The sequence below is a fragment of the Myxocyprinus asiaticus genome, chromosome 20 (assembly GCF_019703515.2).
Source record: "Myxocyprinus asiaticus isolate MX2 ecotype Aquarium Trade chromosome 20, UBuf_Myxa_2, whole genome shotgun sequence".
Classification (NCBI taxonomy): Eukaryota; Metazoa; Chordata; class Actinopteri; order Cypriniformes; family Catostomidae; genus Myxocyprinus; species Myxocyprinus asiaticus.
In genome coordinates, this window is record NC_059363.1 from 30102400 (window position 1) to 30122007 (window position 19608).

General features: G+C 38.5%; 1 protein-coding gene across 2 annotated transcripts in view; it reads left to right on the forward strand.

The window, feature by feature from the left end:
- The window catches only part of LOC127411302 (mitotic deacetylase-associated SANT domain protein-like), a 54725-nt gene extending 36930 nt beyond the window's left edge, over nt 1-17795 (forward strand). For both annotated transcript variants that reach the window (XM_051646780.1, XM_051646781.1), the window contains exons 6-13: nt 4319-4461; nt 4609-4712; nt 8121-8196; nt 9319-9407; nt 9816-9962; nt 10060-10182; nt 12015-12202; nt 17151-17795. In XM_051646780.1, the coding sequence (XP_051502740.1) occupies nt 4319-4461; nt 4609-4712; nt 8121-8196; nt 9319-9407; nt 9816-9962; nt 10060-10182; nt 12015-12202; nt 17151-17370 (1090 nt within the window). In that variant the 3' untranslated portion in view covers nt 17371-17795. The remainder of the gene's footprint in view (nt 1-4318; nt 4462-4608; nt 4713-8120; nt 8197-9318; nt 9408-9815; nt 9963-10059; nt 10183-12014; nt 12203-17150) is intronic.
- Nucleotides 17796-19608: the final 1813 nt, after the last annotated feature.

Consider the following 19608-nt stretch of genomic DNA (forward strand, 5'->3'; position numbering starts at 1 on the left):
CATGAGTATAAACAATTGTAATAGTGTGTGATTGTGTATTTATCCCCTCAAGGCTTGTCGTAGAACGTGTATGTCCATCTGCAGCTTTCAGTGAGTAAAGAAATTACATTCCATTAAAGCAGTCTGTTGTGCCTCCGCTTTTTGATCTCTTAAGTCATTTTAGTGAAGGAGAAAAATGCAGGAGAAACGCTTGGTGGCAGAATCACTATGGATTTCAGTCAGTGTTTGTGATATGCAGCCAAGTGTGATGAAAATATTTAGATCAGCTTGATGTGTTGTCAGTTTTTCAGTTAAAGAAGAAGCTCTTTGGTCACTTGAGGAGAACACAAGAGGTGCCTTGGCAACAGTATGATTTTTTTTCCAAGCAAGCCTGATGTGCTTTTTCAGTTTTTGAAGCCATTAACTCAGCAAGAATTCCTGACGGTTATGTGATTAATGACCTCCCGCTGGCAGATGCTAATGCGTGCTCCATCTCTCACCTACTGGCTGGCAATTGTGTAAATGAAGCTCACACCAGAAAATCACTGGAAAAATGTGTGGTGCCAGCTTTAGGAAACTGAAAACTGAGTTTTCAAATGAAAACAAATTAGTGTGCATGTGGCCTAAAATTGTTGTCAGGTTTCCATCCCTACATTTTGAAAAATATATAGAAATAAAGAATACTATAAAATCAAATGTGTTTCTTTAAGCTTGCAACATTGATTCTAGGTAACAGCCTTTTGTTGTCAAATGTGTATATATGAGATGTTTTACAAATCGCCTTTATATATATATATATATTTTCACTGGCGGCCAAAAGTTTAGAATAATGCACAGATTTTGCTGTTTCGGAAGGAAATTGGTACTTTAATTCACCAAAGTGGCATTCAACTGATCACAAAGTATAGTCAGGACATTACTGATGTAAGAAACAGCTCCATCACTATTTGCAAAAAGTCATTTTTGATCAAATCTAGACAGGCCCCATTTCCAGCAGCCATCACTCCAACAACTTATCCTTGAGTAATCATGCTAAATTGTTAATTTGGTACTAGAAAATCACTTGCCATTATATCAAACACTGCTGAAAGCTATTTGGTTCATTAAATGAAGCTTAACATTGTCTTTGTTTTTGAGTTGCCACAGTATGCAACAGACTGGCATGTCTTAAGCTCAATATTAGGTCAAAAATGACAAAAAAGAAACAGCTTTCTCTAGAAACTCGTCAGTCAATCATTGTTTTGAGGAATGAAGGCTATACAATGCTTGAAATTGCCAAAAAACAGAAGATTTCATACAAAGGTGTACACTACAGTCTTCAAAGACGAAGGACAACTGGCTCTAACAAGGACAGAAAGAGATGTGGAAGGCCAGATGTACAACTAAACAAGAGGATAAGTACATCAGAGTCTCTAGTTTGAGAAACAGACGCCTCACATGTCCTCAGCTGACAGCTTCATTGAACTGTACCTACTCAACACCAGTTTCATGTACAACAGTAAAGAGAAGACTCAGGGGTGCAGGCCTTATGGGAAGAACTGCAAAGAAAAAGCCACTTTTGAAACAGAAAAACAAAAAGAAAAGGTTAGAGTGGGCGAAGAAACACAGACATTGGACAACAGATAATTGGAAAAGAGTGTTATAGATCTTAACCCCATTGAGCTTTTGTGGGATCAGCTAGACTGTAAGGTGCGTGAGAAGTGCCCGACAAGACAGCAACATCTATGGCAAGTGCTACAGGAAGCGTGGGGTGAAATGTCACCTGAGTATCTGGACAAACTGACAGCTAGAATGCCAAGGATCTGCAAAGCTGTCATTGCTGCACGTGGAGGATTTTTTGAAGAGAACTCTTTGAAGTAGTTTAAGAAGTTAAGAAATTATTTTTAAAAGTGTAATAGTAATTTTTCATGTTAATGTCCTGACTATACATAGTAATCAGTTGAATGCCACTTTGGTGAATAAAAGTACCAATTTCTTTCCATAAGAGCAAAATATGTACATTATTCCATACCTTTGGCTGCCTGTGTGTGTGTGTGTGTGTGTGTGTGTGTGTGTGTCTGTGTGTGTGTGTGTGAGAAAAAAAAAATATATTGAGAAATAGACGCCTCACATGTCCTCAGCTGACAGCTTCATTGAATTCTACCCGCTCAACACCAGTTTCATGTACAACAGTAAAGAGAAGATATATACATACATACATACATACACACATATATATATATATATATATATATATATACATACACACACACACAGACCACTGCAAAAATTATCAGTTTCTCTGGATTTCCTGAAAATTAACATTTTTGTTTTATTCTATAAAGTACTGACAACATTTCTCCCAAATTCCAAATAAAAATATTGTAATTTAAAGCATTTATTTGCAGGAAATGACAATTGGTCAAAATAACAAAAAAGATGCAGTGTTTTCAGACCTCGAATAATGCAAAGAAAACAAGTTCATATTCATTTTTAAACAACACAATACTAATGTTTTAACTTAAGAGTTTAGAAATCAATATTTGGCCACCCCTGGAGTCACGAGTTCGAATCCAGGGTGTGCTGATTGACTCCAGTCAGGTCTCCTAAGCAACCAAATTGGCCCGGTTGCTAGGGAGGGTAGAGTCTCATGGGGTAACCTTGTAGTGGTTGTTGCTCTCAATGGGGCACGTGGTAAGTTGTGCGTGGATCGTGGAGAGTAGCATGAGCGTCCACATGCTGGTCTTCAGTTGGTTCAGGTCTGGAAATTGGGCTGGCCATGACAGGGTCTTGATCCGGTGGTCCTCCATCCACACCTTGATTGACCCGGCTGTATGTTGTATGTGGCTTGATTCATGTGTCCTTCACAAAGACAAATCTGCCCGATTCCAGCCTTGAAGAAGATCATCACCGATCCTCCACCTAGTCGTTCAATGGTTAGACCGACTCCTGGAGAGGCCTTCAAGCCACAGTGTCTCGCACCCACTTTGAAATTTGGTGGAGGATCAGTGTGGCTTCAGCAAGGCTGGAATCAGGCAGATTCGTCTGAAGGACACATGAATCAAGCCACATACAAGGTTATCCTGGAAGAAAACTTGCTTCCTTCTGCTCTGACAATGTTCCCCAACTCTGAGGATTGGTTTTTTCAGCAGGACAATGGTCCATGCCACGCAGCCAGGTCAATCAAGGTGTGGATGGAGGACCACCGGATCAAGACTCTGTCATGGCCAGCCCAATCTCCAGACCTGAACCAACTGAAAACCTCTGGAATGTGATCAAAAGGAAGATGGATGGCCACAAGCCATCAAACAAAGCCGAGCTGCTTGAATTTTTGCACCAGGAGTGCCATAAAGTCACCCAACAGCAATGTGAAACACTGGTAGAGAGCATGCCAAGACACATGAAAGCTGTGATTGAAAATCAGGGTTATTCCACCAAATATTGATTTCTGAACTCTTCCTAAGTTAAAAAATTAGTATTTTGTTGTTTAAAAATGAATATGAACTTGTTTTCTTTGCATTATTCGAGGTCTGAAAACACTGCATCTTTTTTGTTATTTTGACCAGTTGTCATTTTCTGCAAATAAATGCTTTAAATGACAATATTTTTATTTGGAATTTGGGAGAAATGTTGTCAGTACTTTATAGAATAAAACAAAAACATTAATTTTACTCAAACACATACCTATAAATAGTAAATCCAGAGAAACTGATAATTTTGCATACTCAAACCAGCCCATCTGGCACCAACAATCATCCATACAATTATCTAATCAGCCAATTGTGTGCAGCAGTGCATAAAATCATGCAGATACGGGTCAGGAGCTTCAGTTAATGTTCACATCAACCATCAGAATGGGGAAAAAATTTGATCTCAGTGATTTGGACCATGGCATGATTGTTGGTGCAAGATGGGCTGGTTTGAGTATTTCTGTAACTGCTGATCTCCTGGGATTTTCACGCACAACAGTCTCTAGAATTTACTCTAAATGGTGCCAAAAACAAAAAACATCCATTAAGTGACAGTTCTGTCGACGGAAATGCCTTGTTGATGAGAGAGGTCAACAGAGAATGGCCAGACTGGTTCGAACTGACAGAGTCTACGGAAACTCAGATAACCGCTCTGTACGATTGTGGTGAGAAGAATATAATCTCAGAGTGCTATTTTGAGGTGCAGATTGGCGCTGTTTTGGCAGCACGAGAAAAACTTACACAATATTTGGCAGGTGGTTTTAATGTTGTGTGTGTGTGTGTGTGTGTGTGTGTGTGTGTGTGTGTGTATATATATATAATATACACACACACACACACACATATACATTTCACTATAGCAGCATGTTTATGTTCTCCCTCTTTTTCAGTCGGATAAACATTGGATTGCGGTACCAGGCGGAGATTCCAGAGCACAGAGCGCGTTCGGCTGCTCAGCACGACCTACACAAGGCTGAACTGGTGTGGGCGCCACTACCTGACCTGGAGGCCAATCCTGGACAACTGCAGAGAGGTTTACAAACTTACACAATCCTCCTTTTACTTTTCCGCTGTTGAACTGAATGAATAAAACTTGCTGTGAAATTTTTACAGTTTGCCATTATTTCATTTCAGTACTGTCTTTAAGAATCCATGACTCTCTCTTTCTGCCTTTTTGCAGTGGATGACCTCATGCACCTTGCATGCTCTAGTGCGTTGAACGGTGGAGGGACCAATCAGGAGCTGGCCATGCACTGCCTGTATGAATGCAAGGGTGACATCTGGGTGAGCTGAAATTGTTGTGATGCCACACTGGAATAGCTTAAGCGTATTTGCTGCAACATTGTGTGCTAATCAAACCAGCTGCTCCACTCCTTAAACTGATCTCACTCTTCAGAGAATGGGTTGGTCGATTGGGAAATATTTAAAGGGATCATTAACCCAAAAATGAAAATTCTCTCATCATTTACTCTCATGCCATTCCAGATGTGTATGACTTTTATTTCTTCTGCTGAACACAAAAGAAGATTTTTAGAAGAATATTTCAGCTCTGTTGGTCCATACAATGCAAGTGAATGGTGAGCAGAACTTTGAATCTCCAAAAATCACAAAGTCAGCATAAAACTAATCCATACGACTCCATTGGTTAAATCTATGTCTTCAGAAGCTAAAGGACTGGTGTCGGTGAGAAACCGATCAATATTTAAGTCCTTTTTTCCACTGTAAATCCACATTTCACAATTCACTTTCACTTCCACATTCTGGTGTGGAAGTGACTTTCACCTACTGGTTGGAGCTGGTGAAAGGTAGAGATTTATAATAAAAAAGGACTTAAATATTTAACTGTTTCTCACCTAAACCTATTATATAGTTTCTGAAGACATGAATTTAACCATTGGAGTCATATGGATTGGTTTTCTGCTGCCTTTATGTCCTTTTTGGACCTTCTGAGTTCTAGTCACCATTCACTTGCATTGTATGGACCAACAGAGCTAAAATATATATATATATTTAAATCTTTACCTGTTCTGCAGAAGAAAGTAATACACATCTGGGATGGCATGAGGGCGAGTAAATGATGAGAGAATTTTACTATTGGATGAACTATACCTTTGAAAGTTTTTCAAAGTTGATAGAGTGGATATATCAGCCAAGGGAGCGAATTCCTGTCGGAAATGTGGCCTGGTTAGCATATGTTCTACAACATGCTGAGCTTTGGTGCTCATGTGGGTAATGGGAGTTTGAATCCAGCCTGCAGCATTTCCCATTCTCTTACTGTATGTCAATCCAGTTGGCATGGGTTGGGATGAGCTAGTCATTCAACAACTAGTTGATTAGTGGGGTTGATTAGTGATTAGATTAAAAAAAAGAATTTTTGGTATGATGTTTTTAGTTGAGGTACTTTAATGTGCTGACAGGGTGCTGCTTTAGATGTTACATTTTTGCATGTTAAAACCCTCTTGGAAAAGTTGATTAAATTAATAACCTTTTAAAGCACCGCCACCACAGCTATATAGATGGACATTTTTAGCCGTTGCCTCCCCTAAGACCAATTATTCGACTAGTTGTTAAGCAACCCACTGACTGGTTGATTTTGAAAGATGTTTTGCACATCCCTGCTATCCAGTATATAGGCAAAAGTGTTAAATAAAAATGTTAAAAGGCAGTGCATTCCTGTATTTGACAGGATTACATTAAATTTATATTCAACTGTGGAGATTTACTCTGAAAAGACAGTGTGCATGTGAGTGACACATACAAAGGCGCTTATGTAATTTCAGAAAATGTATGTTTAAATCACATGGTCTGCATTGTTTCATTCAACAGTGTTTCAGTACTTGTACTTTGAGAACACAAATGGTGTGTGTGTTGATACGAGTCTTTTCAATGTTCTCTCAGTTGAGCCAGAGACTGCAACAACACAACAGCCAGCCGCTTACTGCTGAGGTGTCACACCGAGCGCAGTCATGGCAACCACCTGTCAATCACAGGCTCATGCCCAGATGACACACTACATTTGATTTGTGTTTCTGAGCTTACTATCAACATGCATGCATTACACTGCTAAATGTTTTATTTTGCCTTGTAAATTAATTTGATTTTGCTGTTTCACATCCAAACAATAGCTTCTTCGGTAAGTGAAAGTCAGCTCTGCTGCCTGAGAAGTCTCTTTGAGGTTTTTGGTGTTGTTGATTAAGTGTAGATGATAAGTGAACGGGGGGTTGATTCCATTGCTCAAAATAGTCGCATATCTTGTCGCATCTGGGGTTTCATAATGACAAGTTGCTAGATCTTTGTTTGTTGCTTTGTGGTTCATGCAAATCAATCATTTATGGGCTAACGTGAATGTAATTTTATTTTTACACATACACATTAAGACTTTGGGTTAAAAGTTTTATGAATGTGTAAAAACAGTCTATATCTAAGGTCATGTAAAAAAATTTTAAAGGACATGCTGTGTGTCAAATTCTTTTTTGCAAGTATAAATATTTATTGTCATCTTTTAATACAAGCTGCACACATAATTATTCAAATAATTTGCAAAATATTATGTATATTTTTAGATGGAGTGAAGTAGGTCTGGGTAATATTTTCCGATGCATTGCAGTCTTTTTTTAAACTGATATTTAGACTGATAGATCTTGATATTCATGCTTAAATCCCAAGATCGATCTTTAACTCCATGCAAAAACTCTACAATGTTCAGATTTTATTGACCAGTGATTGAGTAATGTATTGGCGAAGAAGTTCAGCACCAAGATCCTTTCACTGCATGTTGAGAGTAAAAGTTTGGTTTGACACGTTCCGTGTAATGCATGTTTAAAGATGGGATCCACACAATGTATTTGTCATTGAATAATGTCTCTTAATATCCTTTATGTTCTTTACAGTCAGTTATTAATCAAAAACAACAAAACTAAACATTTCATTGTGATCATGCGTAGCACGGGTGCGCTAAAGAAGCTGTTCGACTTGACTCTCATTAATGTGCGCTCAACCAAAACACCGAAATGCTCTCTGAACTGCTGGTGTTCTTTAAAGAGACAGTACCATTTTAGAACTTGTTCTACAAATCAATGTAAGTACTTGTAAAAAGTACAAATTATGCTTGTGAACAATAAACATAATTGCCAATCTTATGAAAGCATTTAACGTCAAGTTTACAGATACTAGGTGTGTATTAAAGGAGGTATAAGTTTCTGTCCACTTTCAAAAAAGTGCCAAAACAACCCCTCACATTAGAGCTCACTGACCCAGAAAAATATGTGTCCTCAATTTACCGTATCCTGAGAAACTGTACAATAGAGATAGGGAGAGACCGGGGGAGAGAGATGGATGGAGAGAAAAAGGGTGGGATTATCTAGTGACTTAGGCAGTTGGTTTAAACGCCTTCAGCAAAAGGCTTTTTCAAATGGTGTCAAGGAGATGAAAATGGTCTCGCAGAATTGTATCTCCATTTTTATTTCTCACTCATCTTTCTCCATCCCTTCTTCAATTTCACTGTGTGACTCAGCACTCTCTTTCTGCCAATTCTCTCTCATTAATCTCTTCATATCAACTACAGAACCATAACATTTCCTGACCCGTGTCATGTCCCCTTGTGACTGCCTCACTCACCTTCCCGCCAAAAGACGCCACAGCTAGTTTTATTTTAAAACCTATCTGATTTCACTTTCATTTTCTCTTTCCTAGGGAGCCCTCAGCTGTCTGTTGTTAAAAAACCCCATCTTTCCCAAAGCTCACCCCCTGTCCGACTACCACTACTCGGGTAAGTCCCTGCTACAGTCAAGCATGCTTTTTCTTTCACTCTTGTTACTGAGGTAGTAACATGATTTAAAGGGATAGTTCACCAAAAAAAAAAAAAAAAAGACTTTTCTGTCATCAAAATCATCCTCATGTCTTTCAAACCCATATAACTTTCTTTCTTCTGTAAAAACACAAAAGGAGACACTTTGAAGAATGTGCTGCTCACTCTTTTCCATGCAATTACAGTGAATGGGGACTGAGGCTTTCAAGCATCAAAAAGCACACAAAAGCACTATAAAAGTATCATAAAAGTAGTCCATATGACCTGCATGCGATATTCCGAGTCATCTGAAGTTATACAGTAGCTTTAGATGAGAAAAAGACTTAAAAGCTTAAGTCGTGATTCACTAAAAATCTTGACATCCACCCACGCTCTCCATGTGTTCAGAAGTAGTGATATGAAATTTCTAAATGATTGTCAGTGAATAATTTAATATGGGTCTTTTTCTCAGCCAGCCTATTGTTTGACTTATGAAATCACTTTTTATAGTGCTTTTGTGTCCTTTTTGATTGCCTCAGTGCAGTTGCATTGAAAAAAGTGACCAGTACATTCTTCAAAATTTCCCCTTTTATGTGACCGAAACAATGCATCATACATGTAGGTGGAAACATACAGAATTCTCATTTGTGGGTGAATTTTTCCTTTTATCCTACTGGTATGTCTATAAGTGGTCTGGTACCCTGCCACCCTCTACGCTGGCATTCCAAATCACGCAGTCTTTTTCATTCAGTTGTAAACAAAAGCAGCCGAGGAGTGGAATATGTGGAAGGGAGGGGTGGTGTAGACAGATCACTGGGTGACCGAGTGGGTTGCTGGGTAGAGGACTTGGATGGGTGAGGGTAGAGAAAGGAAAGGAGGGGGTGAGTGTGTCTGTGGCATGTTGTTAATTCCTGGGAGAAAACAGGGCGTCATTGTTTGTCTGGACATGTGTGTGTGTGTGTGCGGGCTGTCTGCCCTCTCTCTTTACTTTGTGTGTGTGTGTGTGTGTGTGTGTGTGTGTGTGTGTGTGTTGAGGAGGGGGGTTGGTCTATAAGCTACATGAACAATCTCTGTTTTCTTGGATGGTTTGTCAATCTCACACAGGCTCTGACAGCTGGACTGCAGAGGAAAGACATATCTTCAATAAAGGCATTGCTGCCTACAAGAAGGACTTCTTCATGGTGCAGAAAATGGTAGGACTTGGCAAGATTCAGATAACCACAGCCAGAACCGAATCTAACAGCACTATTCATTTAAAAAGTGGTGTCTCTTTGAACTAACACCTAACCCAAACTATTGAACTTTGGTAGGCAACGTGTCCCCGTTTGTGCTACTAGAATGAGTGATAACTCCTATTGTGCATTTAACCAACTAGCAACCATCCAAAAAAAAAAAAACAGCTACTGCATAGCAATGCACTCAAAACAACTCGGAACACCTTAACAACCCAACAGGCCCACACTTGAAACCACCCAGAACATATTAGCATTGTGGCACCAAGTTTTGCATGAGCAAGAACCACAAAAAACAAAACAAGAACACAAAAAATCTAGTTTAATAGTGTGTGGAAGTGCTGAACTGTATTTGTGTTTGTCATAAAGGTGAGCTCCAAGACAGTGGCTCAGTGTGTGGAGTTTTACTACACGTATAAGAAGCAGGTCAAGATCGGCAGGAATGGAACACTGATATATGGAGAAGCAGAACTGCCAGAGACGAAACCCACAACTGAGGAGGAAGTAGACAATAAAGTGAGTTCCTGTGGCTTTGTGTGTACTTGTATACATGTTTGGTTTGATTCCATATAGAGCAGTGCAACATGGTCATATTTTTTTTCTCCATTGGCAGAGTTCACAGAAATTTGAATCACGGAAAGTAGAGGAAGAAAGCAGGACGTGGGAAGGGTCATGTGACAGGAAGCAAGAAAACAGCCCGGGCAGAATGACACAATCTCTACAGGCCACTGAAAATGTGAGTTGGGGAGATTTGCGCAAAATGCTGTATTGGGTAAAACGATAGTTTACCCAAAAATGAAAATTCTGTCTTGATATACTCACCCTCATAAACGTGTAAACCCGTATGCGGTTATTTTCAGTCTTACCCAAATGGAGAAATTTTGAATAATGTGGCTATAGGGAAATATTTGATTTGAGAGCTGCATACCGAGTTGCATAAACGTTTTGATTTGAGAGTGAATAATGACTTTTGGTTTGTTCATCACAAAAAGTATTGCTTCAGTAAACTTGGAATATAGTGTAGAAGAACTACTTTTATTACACTTTTGCGGTGCTGTTTGGAGCTTGACAAACTGGTGTCTCCTTTTGTGACATGAGGTTGAGTTAATAATGACAATTTTTATATTTGGATGAAGTATTCCTTTTAATTTAGCATGAGGTTAGAAAAAAGCATGGTAATTTCAGAAAGTTATCTTTCAGTTTTCCAGTATTCATCCCCAGTGATAGCTAATTTGAAATTACAATAATAAAACTGGTAGGCCAGGGGATTTAGAAGATGACAATCATTGCTTTTAGGTTGTTTAAAAAAAATGTTCTGGGTTCATTATAAATTAATCTCACTCAACAGCATTTGTGGCATAACATACATTTTGACTCGTTTCTACTTTTCTTTAAAGGGATAACACCACTCGTAAAGGAATAGTTGACCTCAAAATGAAATCTCATCACTTAACTTCATGTTTTTGCAAACCCATATGGCTTTCTTTCACACGTTGCACTTAAAAGATGTTAGGCTGAATGTTAGTCTCATCCACCATTCACTTTCATTGTGTTTAAAAAAGGTGAATGAAAAGTGAATGGTGACTGGGACTAACATTCAGCCTAACATCTCATTTTGTGTTCCACAGAAGAGAGAACGTTCTATGGGCTTGAAACAACAAATGGTCGAGTAATCATGACAGAATTTAAATTTTTGGGTGAACTATCCTGTAAATGTATTTGTTTAAGGGACCATATTTGCCAAGAACAATAATATAAATGTAATTCAGCACATGATTGCATGTCTTGATGGAAAACAAATGACTGAATAGATGGGTCGTAATGTAGGTTGTACACAAAAAACAAAACAAAAAATTATTCCATCTGAATGAAACTAGAGGTTAGAATTGAGTTAAGAATTAGTCTCCTGAGAGATTTAAGATGAGATTGTTGTTAAAATTTGGATTTTTTTAGTATTATGAATTTTACCACTGCAAATACCTCCCCTCACCCCCTTGGGGTGCCACAAGATTTTATAAATTCTCAAGGGGTGCCTTGACTAAAAAAGGTTGGAAAACACTGGTTTAAGGTGCCATCTAGTGGTATCCATCATATGGAATTTATATTTCACTGACATTTGATTTTAGTCATGAGGTTGACTTGCAGAAGTCAAGTCATTTAGCAGACAACTTCATCCAATGCAACTTGCAGTACACTTATTACAGGGACAGTCCCGTTGGATTAACCTGGATTTAAGATGATGATAATAATAATAATAATAATAATAATAATAATAATGAATAATTCCTTACATTTATATAGCGCTTTTCTAGGCACTCCAAGCACTTTACATAGTATTGGGGGAATCTCCTCAACCAGTGTGCAGCATCCACCTGGATGATGCGATGAGAGCCATAGTGAGCCAGAATGCCCACCATACACCAGCTATTGGTGAAGAAAGTTTCGCTCAAGGGAACAATGGTCAAACCTTTGGGTTTAGCTTTGAACCAACAACCTTTCAATTACTAGCCGAGACATCTGTATTTGATCAGCTGTCCTTGCTTTGACTAACCTTCTTTTTCCTATTAGGCTGCCGTCCTGCTCTTAAGAGGTCATGAGGACAGCACAAGGGATCCGTCCAAGTTGGGGGTCAGTCATGCCCCGACACCACCATCTAAACCTCGTGCCGACATCACAGGCCGGAAGAGTGGGGCCAGCAGTACAGGAAAGGGACAGACTAACCAAGAGGGTGAATTTCCCTGCAAGAAGTGTGGCAGGTCAGTTAAACAATACATGGTGTTGGTGCAACTTATTATAGACCACATTAAATGGTTTGAGTGCAGTTTTTATTTCTGTGTGATGTACTACCTATTGAAACAGGAAGTTGGGGCAGGACATAAAGCTTTGGGCTTGTCCCGTTATTTTTGTTAATAGCCATTAGCCTTAAGTTTATGTCAAAGTATGACAAGTGTAATGTCCTATTTGCTATTGCTAGTTGGTGCCAGGTGGTATTAGGGAGAGGGAGCATTCTTATTCTTAAAAGTATTTTATTAGACAAGCATTAGACATATGCCCATGTGAAACAGATGAGACATCAATATCTTGGGCCCATTTATCGACAAAGAAGAGACTGTAAATTTAAATGTGTAAATCTGCTAAAGTGTTAGGAGTACATTAACATATAGATTGCCCCAAAGCAAACAGACATGAACTAAGAGCCACAAAAATCCAGTTCTGATTTCTTTAAACACCAGATTTATTTAGAAAGTATTAAGACCCCTTCATTTTTTCCGCATTTTGTTATGATGCAGCCTTATGCTAAAATGCTTGAAATTATTTTTTTCACATCAATCTATACTCCATACCCCATAATGACAAATCAAAAACTAGATTTTTGATATCTTTGCAAATGTATTAAAAAGAAAAAACTGAAATATCACATTGACATAAGTATTCAGGCTCTTTGCTATGATGTTTGAAATTTAGCTCAGGTACACTTTGATTGGAGTCCACCTGTGGCAAATTCAATTGATTGGACATGATTTGGAAAGGCACACATCTGTCTATATAAGGTCTCACAGCTGAAAATGCATATCAGAGCAAAAACCAAGCCATGAGATCAAAGGAACTGCCTGCAGAGCTCAGAGACAGGACTGTGACGAGGCACAGATCTGGGGAAGGCTACAAATTGTTTTGGCTGCATTGAAGGTTCCTAAGAGCACAGTAGCCTCCATAATTCTTAAATGGAAGAGGTTTGGATCAAACAAGACTCTTCCTAGAGCTAGCAGCCCAGCAAACTGAGCAATCGGGGGAGAAGGGCCTTTGTAAGAGAGGTGACCAAGAACCTGATGGCCATTCTGGTTGAGCTCCAGAGATCATGTGTGGAGATGGGAGAAACATGCAGAAGGACAACCATCACTGCAACACTCCATCAATCTGGGCTTTATGGCAGTGTGGCCAGATGGACGCCTCTTCTCAGCGCAAGACATATAAAAAAGCACCTAAATGACTCTCAGACTGTGAGAAACAAGATTCTCTGGTCTGATTAAACAAAGATTGAACTGTTTGGCCTCAGTTCCAAGCGTCATGTGTAGAGGAAACCAGGCACCGCTCATCACCTGTGCAATATCATCTCAACGGTGAAGCATGGTGGTGGTGGTGGTAGCATCATGCTGTGGGGGTGTTTTTCAGCGGCAGGGACTGGGGGACTGGTCAGGGTTGAAGGAAAGCTGAACGCAGCAAAATACAGAGATATCCTTCATGAAAACATGGTCCAGAGTGCTCAGGACCTCAGGCTGGGCCGAAGGTTCACCTTCCAACAGGACAATGACCCTAAGTACACAGACAAGACAACGCAAGAGTGGCTTAGGGACAACTCTGTGAATGTCCTTGAGTGGCCCAGCCAGAGCCCGGATTTGAACCTAATCAAACATCTCTGAAGAGACCTGAAAATGGCTGTCCACCAACGATCCCCATCCAACCTGACAGAGCTTGAGAGGATCAGCAGGGAAGAATGGCAGAAAATCTCCAAATCCAGGTGTGCAAAGCTTGTCTCATCAAAAAGACTTGAGGCTGTAATCGCTGCCAAAGGTGCTTCAACTAAGTACTGAGTTAAGGGTCTGAATACTTATGTCATTGTTATATTTCAGTTTTGTATTTTTAATACATTTGCAAAGTTATCCAAATCTGGTTTTTGCTTTTTCATTCTGGGGTATGGAGTGTAGATTTGATTGGAAAAATAAATAATTTAAAGCATTTTAGCATAAGGCTGCAACAACAAAATGTGAAAAAAAATGAAAGGTTCTGAATACTTTCTGAATGCTCTGTATGTGTATATATATAACTACTCATAAAAAGACGCAGGGTCTTATAGGTGAATCAATAAAGCTTGATGGTTTGTAGGTGTTACATGCGTTAGGGATCATTCAAGTTGTAAGCATTAAAAAGGCAACATCTGATTTTGACTTGAGATTTTATCCATGCTTGTCAAAATCAACAGTCTCTTAGCAACCAAAAATCCTCAGATGTTGAATGTCATGTTTCCTGCTCTGTACATATCTATTTGTGTGTGCAATTGAATACACTCTTGTGGCAATACATCTTTTACCTCCCTGACTAAAAAGTACTGTTTCGGCACAATGATGATATAATAATTAAGTCTGTCAATAGATTACATTTTTTAAATCAAATTAATTACATGATATGGTGATTAATTAAATTAATTGCAATACATCACATATATTAATATTTTTCCTAAAAATAATTCAATATATAATTGTTAAAATATTATAAATATAATACATGATATACAATAAGTATAAAAGTGGCTTTAGTAAGCAATATATTGTTTATTTCCATACTATTGAAAATAAGCCTATCATTTGCCTACAGTCCACAGCAAACCAATTTGCAATTGAATAAGTCAGTCTATAGTGGTACATATTATAAACTCATTCTAAGTTGTAATGCTGTACTGTGCTGTTATATATTGTGATTTTATGTGTATGTTTTTTAGACTTTTGCTTCAGCAGCATCTTTCTCTACACATTTACAACAGCACAGATACGGTGGTGCTGAAAGGCCTTATATTGAGATGATTTGGGCATGTTTTATGCAAATTATTAATTTTCTCAGGTGCTCTTTCATTTAGAATAATACGGATTCGTTGACATTAGGATGAGGGTAACAACAAATTCATGTGCGTACACGCCTGTTGTGAATCAGGTGGAAATTTTCATGTAAACTTTTCTTGTGCGCATAAATACGCAAAATCCATGCAATCATTAGTGAATGAGTTCATTGATTTCAAACAGCCTTACGAATACACCCCTATCTGCTGTTGATCGAACAAATAGATAGTCCTGCCCAAAACTCCATTCCAAACCCCATTGGTTGAGTCAGTGTTGTTGTGTGGGGCTGGACAGGTCGCTTAAAACAAACAGATAGTTTGATAGTTGTCTCTGCATGTTAAAATGTTAACAGAGAAAGTATTTAAAAACCGAAAAATGTACACACTTCAGCTTTTACTATGTTCAACCGGACTGCATGTTGGCAGTGCATTGCATCTGCATTCGCATTTCTGGCCTAACATTAGTATATGCACATAAAATATAACTTTTTACAATGTAGAGCTTTTTATTTACTATTAAGTTTTACTCATATCATCGTAAAAAAAAAAATTCTGCGTTCCGGATCGCCTCACACACGCTGCTCAGCGTTTTGTATGTGAAAACTGTCCAAGGCAACATTTCAAACGTTTACTCTACAACATTTTCAGAATAAGAGCCTTTTACACTCGGCCAGTTCATGCATTTTCATCATGAAAAAAACAGGTGTAAATGCCCTCCGAAATGCATTCGAGACTGATTGCAATCCGATCTCTCAAACCACTTCAGGAGGTGGTTTGAGACACATTCCAGATGAAACTGGTCAAGTGTAAATGCATCTGGCTGTTCAAAGCCATATATGTAAACTTTGCTCCACCCAAACCGCACAGCATCTGCATAGGAAAAATGCTAAATGTAACCACTGTCACCGAATATTTGGATAGGCCTTGGTCATGTAGAGACAAAGAGAAATTAATGCACGTTGTAGGAGAGACGGATCTTTTTTTCCTCTTTTATTTGATGCTGATGAAACTGAAACTTAACACTGACATGAGCACAGGGACAAGCCCAGAGGGGAAAAACGCACAGGGCACCCATACACGGACACACACGCGCTGGGCAAAGTCACTTGGAATCCGATAATAAAGCGCATCTTTTAAATTCACTGCCTGGAACAGAACCAGACACGAACTCTGTTTTATTTGTATATAGCGAGGGAATTGAAGATCGGATTTATATCCATTTGGCGTAAACATATTGTTGTGGCCAAGTGTTAATGGAATGAGCTTTTCAATCACATAGCAATCCGATCAGTAAGAACACATGAAGTGACCAAGTGTAAATAGGCCTTAAAGGGATAGTTCACCCAAAAATGAAAATTCTCTTAACATTTACTTACCTTCTTGCCATCTCCGATGTTTATGACTTTCTTCTGCTGAACACAAATGAAGATTTTTAGAAGAATATTTCAGCTCTGTATGTCAATACAGTGCAAGTGAATAGGTGCCAAAAGTTTGAAGCTCCAAAATACACAAACTTAGCATTAAAGTAATCCATCCAGTGGTTAAATCCATGATTTCTGAAGCAATATGATAGGTGTGAGTGAGAAACAGTTCAATATTTAAGTCTGTTTTTACTATCACTCTCCACTTTCACTTTTACATTCTTGTTTTGTTTTTGGTGATTTGCATTCTTCATGCATATCGCCACCTACTGGGCAGGGAGGAGAATTTATAGTAAAAACTGTAAAAACTCAACCACACCTATTATATCGCTTGAAAAGTCATGGATTTAACCACTGGAGTCGGATGGATTACTTTTATGCTGGGTTTATGTGCATTTTAAAGCTTCAAAATGTTGGCACCCATTCACTTGTATTGTGTGGACCTACAGAGCTGAAATATTCTTCTAAAAATCATAATTTGTGTTCTGCTGAAGAAAGAAATTAATTCACATCTGGTATAGCACGAGGGTGAGTAAATGATGAGAGAATTTCCATTTTTGGGTGAACTATTCCTTTAAATGAGCAAAAACAAAGTTTTACAATTCTCTCACATGATTCGGTGCTTTTTTTATTTTTATTTGTTTTGTGCTGATCTGAGCACTGTTCTCTTTTCAGGATCTTCTATAAGGTGAAGAGCCGCAGTGCTCACATGAAGAGTCACGCTGAGGCGGAGAAGAAAGCGGCAGCACTCAGACAGAAGGAGGCAGAGCAGCGGGCGGCAGCTGCTTTGTTAGCCGCCCAGCAGAACAGAGCGATGGGGGCCGGCACACGGAGAGCTAGCAGTGATGACTCCTCAGAGGAAGAGGAGGATGCAGATGATGAAGACTGGCACTAGCTAAAAAATGACTTATTTATTTTTACTTTACAAGCCAACAAGACCCATCCCAAAAGAACAGTTTTAGGGACTGGCTCTCACTCCCTTTGTGTGTGTATGTGTGTGTGTGTGTGTTACATGTATATATGAAAGAGATGAAGAGAGTAGATGCTGTAGAAATAGAAGCTTTCAGGGGCTTCAGATATAGGGCTATCAGGAGTGTAAGCCATGCAATGTGTGTGTATGCTTGTGTGTCTATAAAATGCACTTTTCAGCTCATCTGGCAACAGCACATCTATCCAGCACAGAAGTCACACATTGTTGTACTTTGAAACAAACCATTATGGATTAAGTGCTGTGGTTGTGAAAGGACACAAAACAAAAGTGGGGAAAAGACTGTGTGTGTGTGTGTGTGTGTGTGTGTGGGTGTGGGTGTGTGTGTGGTGTGGGTGGGTGGGTGGACTTTCACCTTTGGGCAAGTTTATTTTTTTCCTCCTGTTTTCTATATGAAAGTGACCCTTTCTCTTCCACGTAACCGCCAAATGCTTGCACAACTGTGCTTGTACGCCTGGTCTTTTGAAGCTCCAGTGTTGTAATATTTGGGCTTTCTGTCTGGAGTATCTCGCTGATGCCTTCGATGTTTTTGACACTTTCTATCGTTACGACAATCACTTTCACAAAGGCTCCTTTTTTTATACTCAATGGAATGTAATAATTGTTCTTACAGTAATATAATCATTTATTGTTTTTTATCATTATTATTGTTGTTATTGTTTTTACTATTAGCTTTGTACTGTTTTATCTTTTTTTTTTTTTTTTTTTTTTAAGGGGGGTGGATTTTTTTTTCTCATCTGACTTTTAGTTTTAGACATTGCTACCTGTGTTAAAGTGAGAACTGCATATGTTCAATTAGGGCATGATTGTAAAAAACACATTTTATGTGCAATAGCAGTAGTGGGACTATGAGTTCCACTTAAAATGGTTTTATTGTCATCCTCAGCATCTTTGAACAAAAGGATTATAAGATAATCAACTTATATTTTGTTGTAAGAACAAATGTTTCCATATCTGTTGAGTGGAAGTGGGATCTGTTGGCTTATGAGTTTAAGGGCAGTTGCGTGCAGCTCCTGTTTCTGTCTCTGCTGGCCAAACACTTAAGCACTTGGCTTTGTCTCCATGGCAACAAAGAGTCTTCTTTAAAGGATAGAGACACAGGGGAGTTCACAGACAACAGTAACGGCTCCAATTATTGCTAACCGCAGTGAAGTCTTCTATGCAGTGTGCGAATTAATGTGTTTGTGTTTATTTGCATGGGTGTATGTGTGTGTGGTTGATGCACCAATATTCAAAACTGTTTCCAACTCAAAGCCAAGTGAGAAAAAGAAGCTTCCTGGACTATTTCATGTCTTTTTTTGTTATTTAAATATATATATATATATATATATACACACACACACACACACACACACACACACACACACTTGTTCATATATGTGATAAGACTGATTTGCTCAAATATGAAGATGGGCATTTGTTAAAATGATTTAGCCAAGCATTTTATTGTTGTTGTTCAGATATGTATATTGAAAAATTATAATGAATTTAGGGCATGTTGTGATGGTGCAACTCCCGTTTCTGTCTTTCATTCAGCCAAGGAAATTCTTATGCAGAGGAATATAAAGTATGACAATGGCTTACAAAACTGTATGCACCCTTTCTATGTTATTTTCATATGGGCTTGTACACTAATGATGGCTGTGGAAAGAGCTCTGACGTGATTTTTACTACAGTGTTACTTATGTGTTAATTGTGTTTTTATCATGTGTTTTAGAATAATAAATATGGAGGGGGGAAAACAATAAAAAAAAAAAGTATGTTCGGAGTGGTATTTGTGGAGGAACTGCATTCTTTTATTGGCCAAATAATGGCTAGTGCTAAAGAAATAAGATTTTTAAGATAATTATTAGTTCACCTTAAAAGAGTAATAGTTTTCTCGTTTATGTGGTTAGATGTGTTCTTTTGTCTGCAGTACACTGAATGTCCACACGGTGGCAGTATTGTCTACTTTATTTTTCACACTAATAAAGCAAAAAAACAATGTCAGAATCGGCTATTGTTGACCCACAATATTCATAAATGAGAGAACAAATAACGTTTCACACCTTTTTTAATAGTATTCAAACAGTTATACAAGGGCAAGTGAGACTGAAACAAACAAACAAAAAAAAAAATCCCAAAGTATGTTTGGTCTTTGTTGCG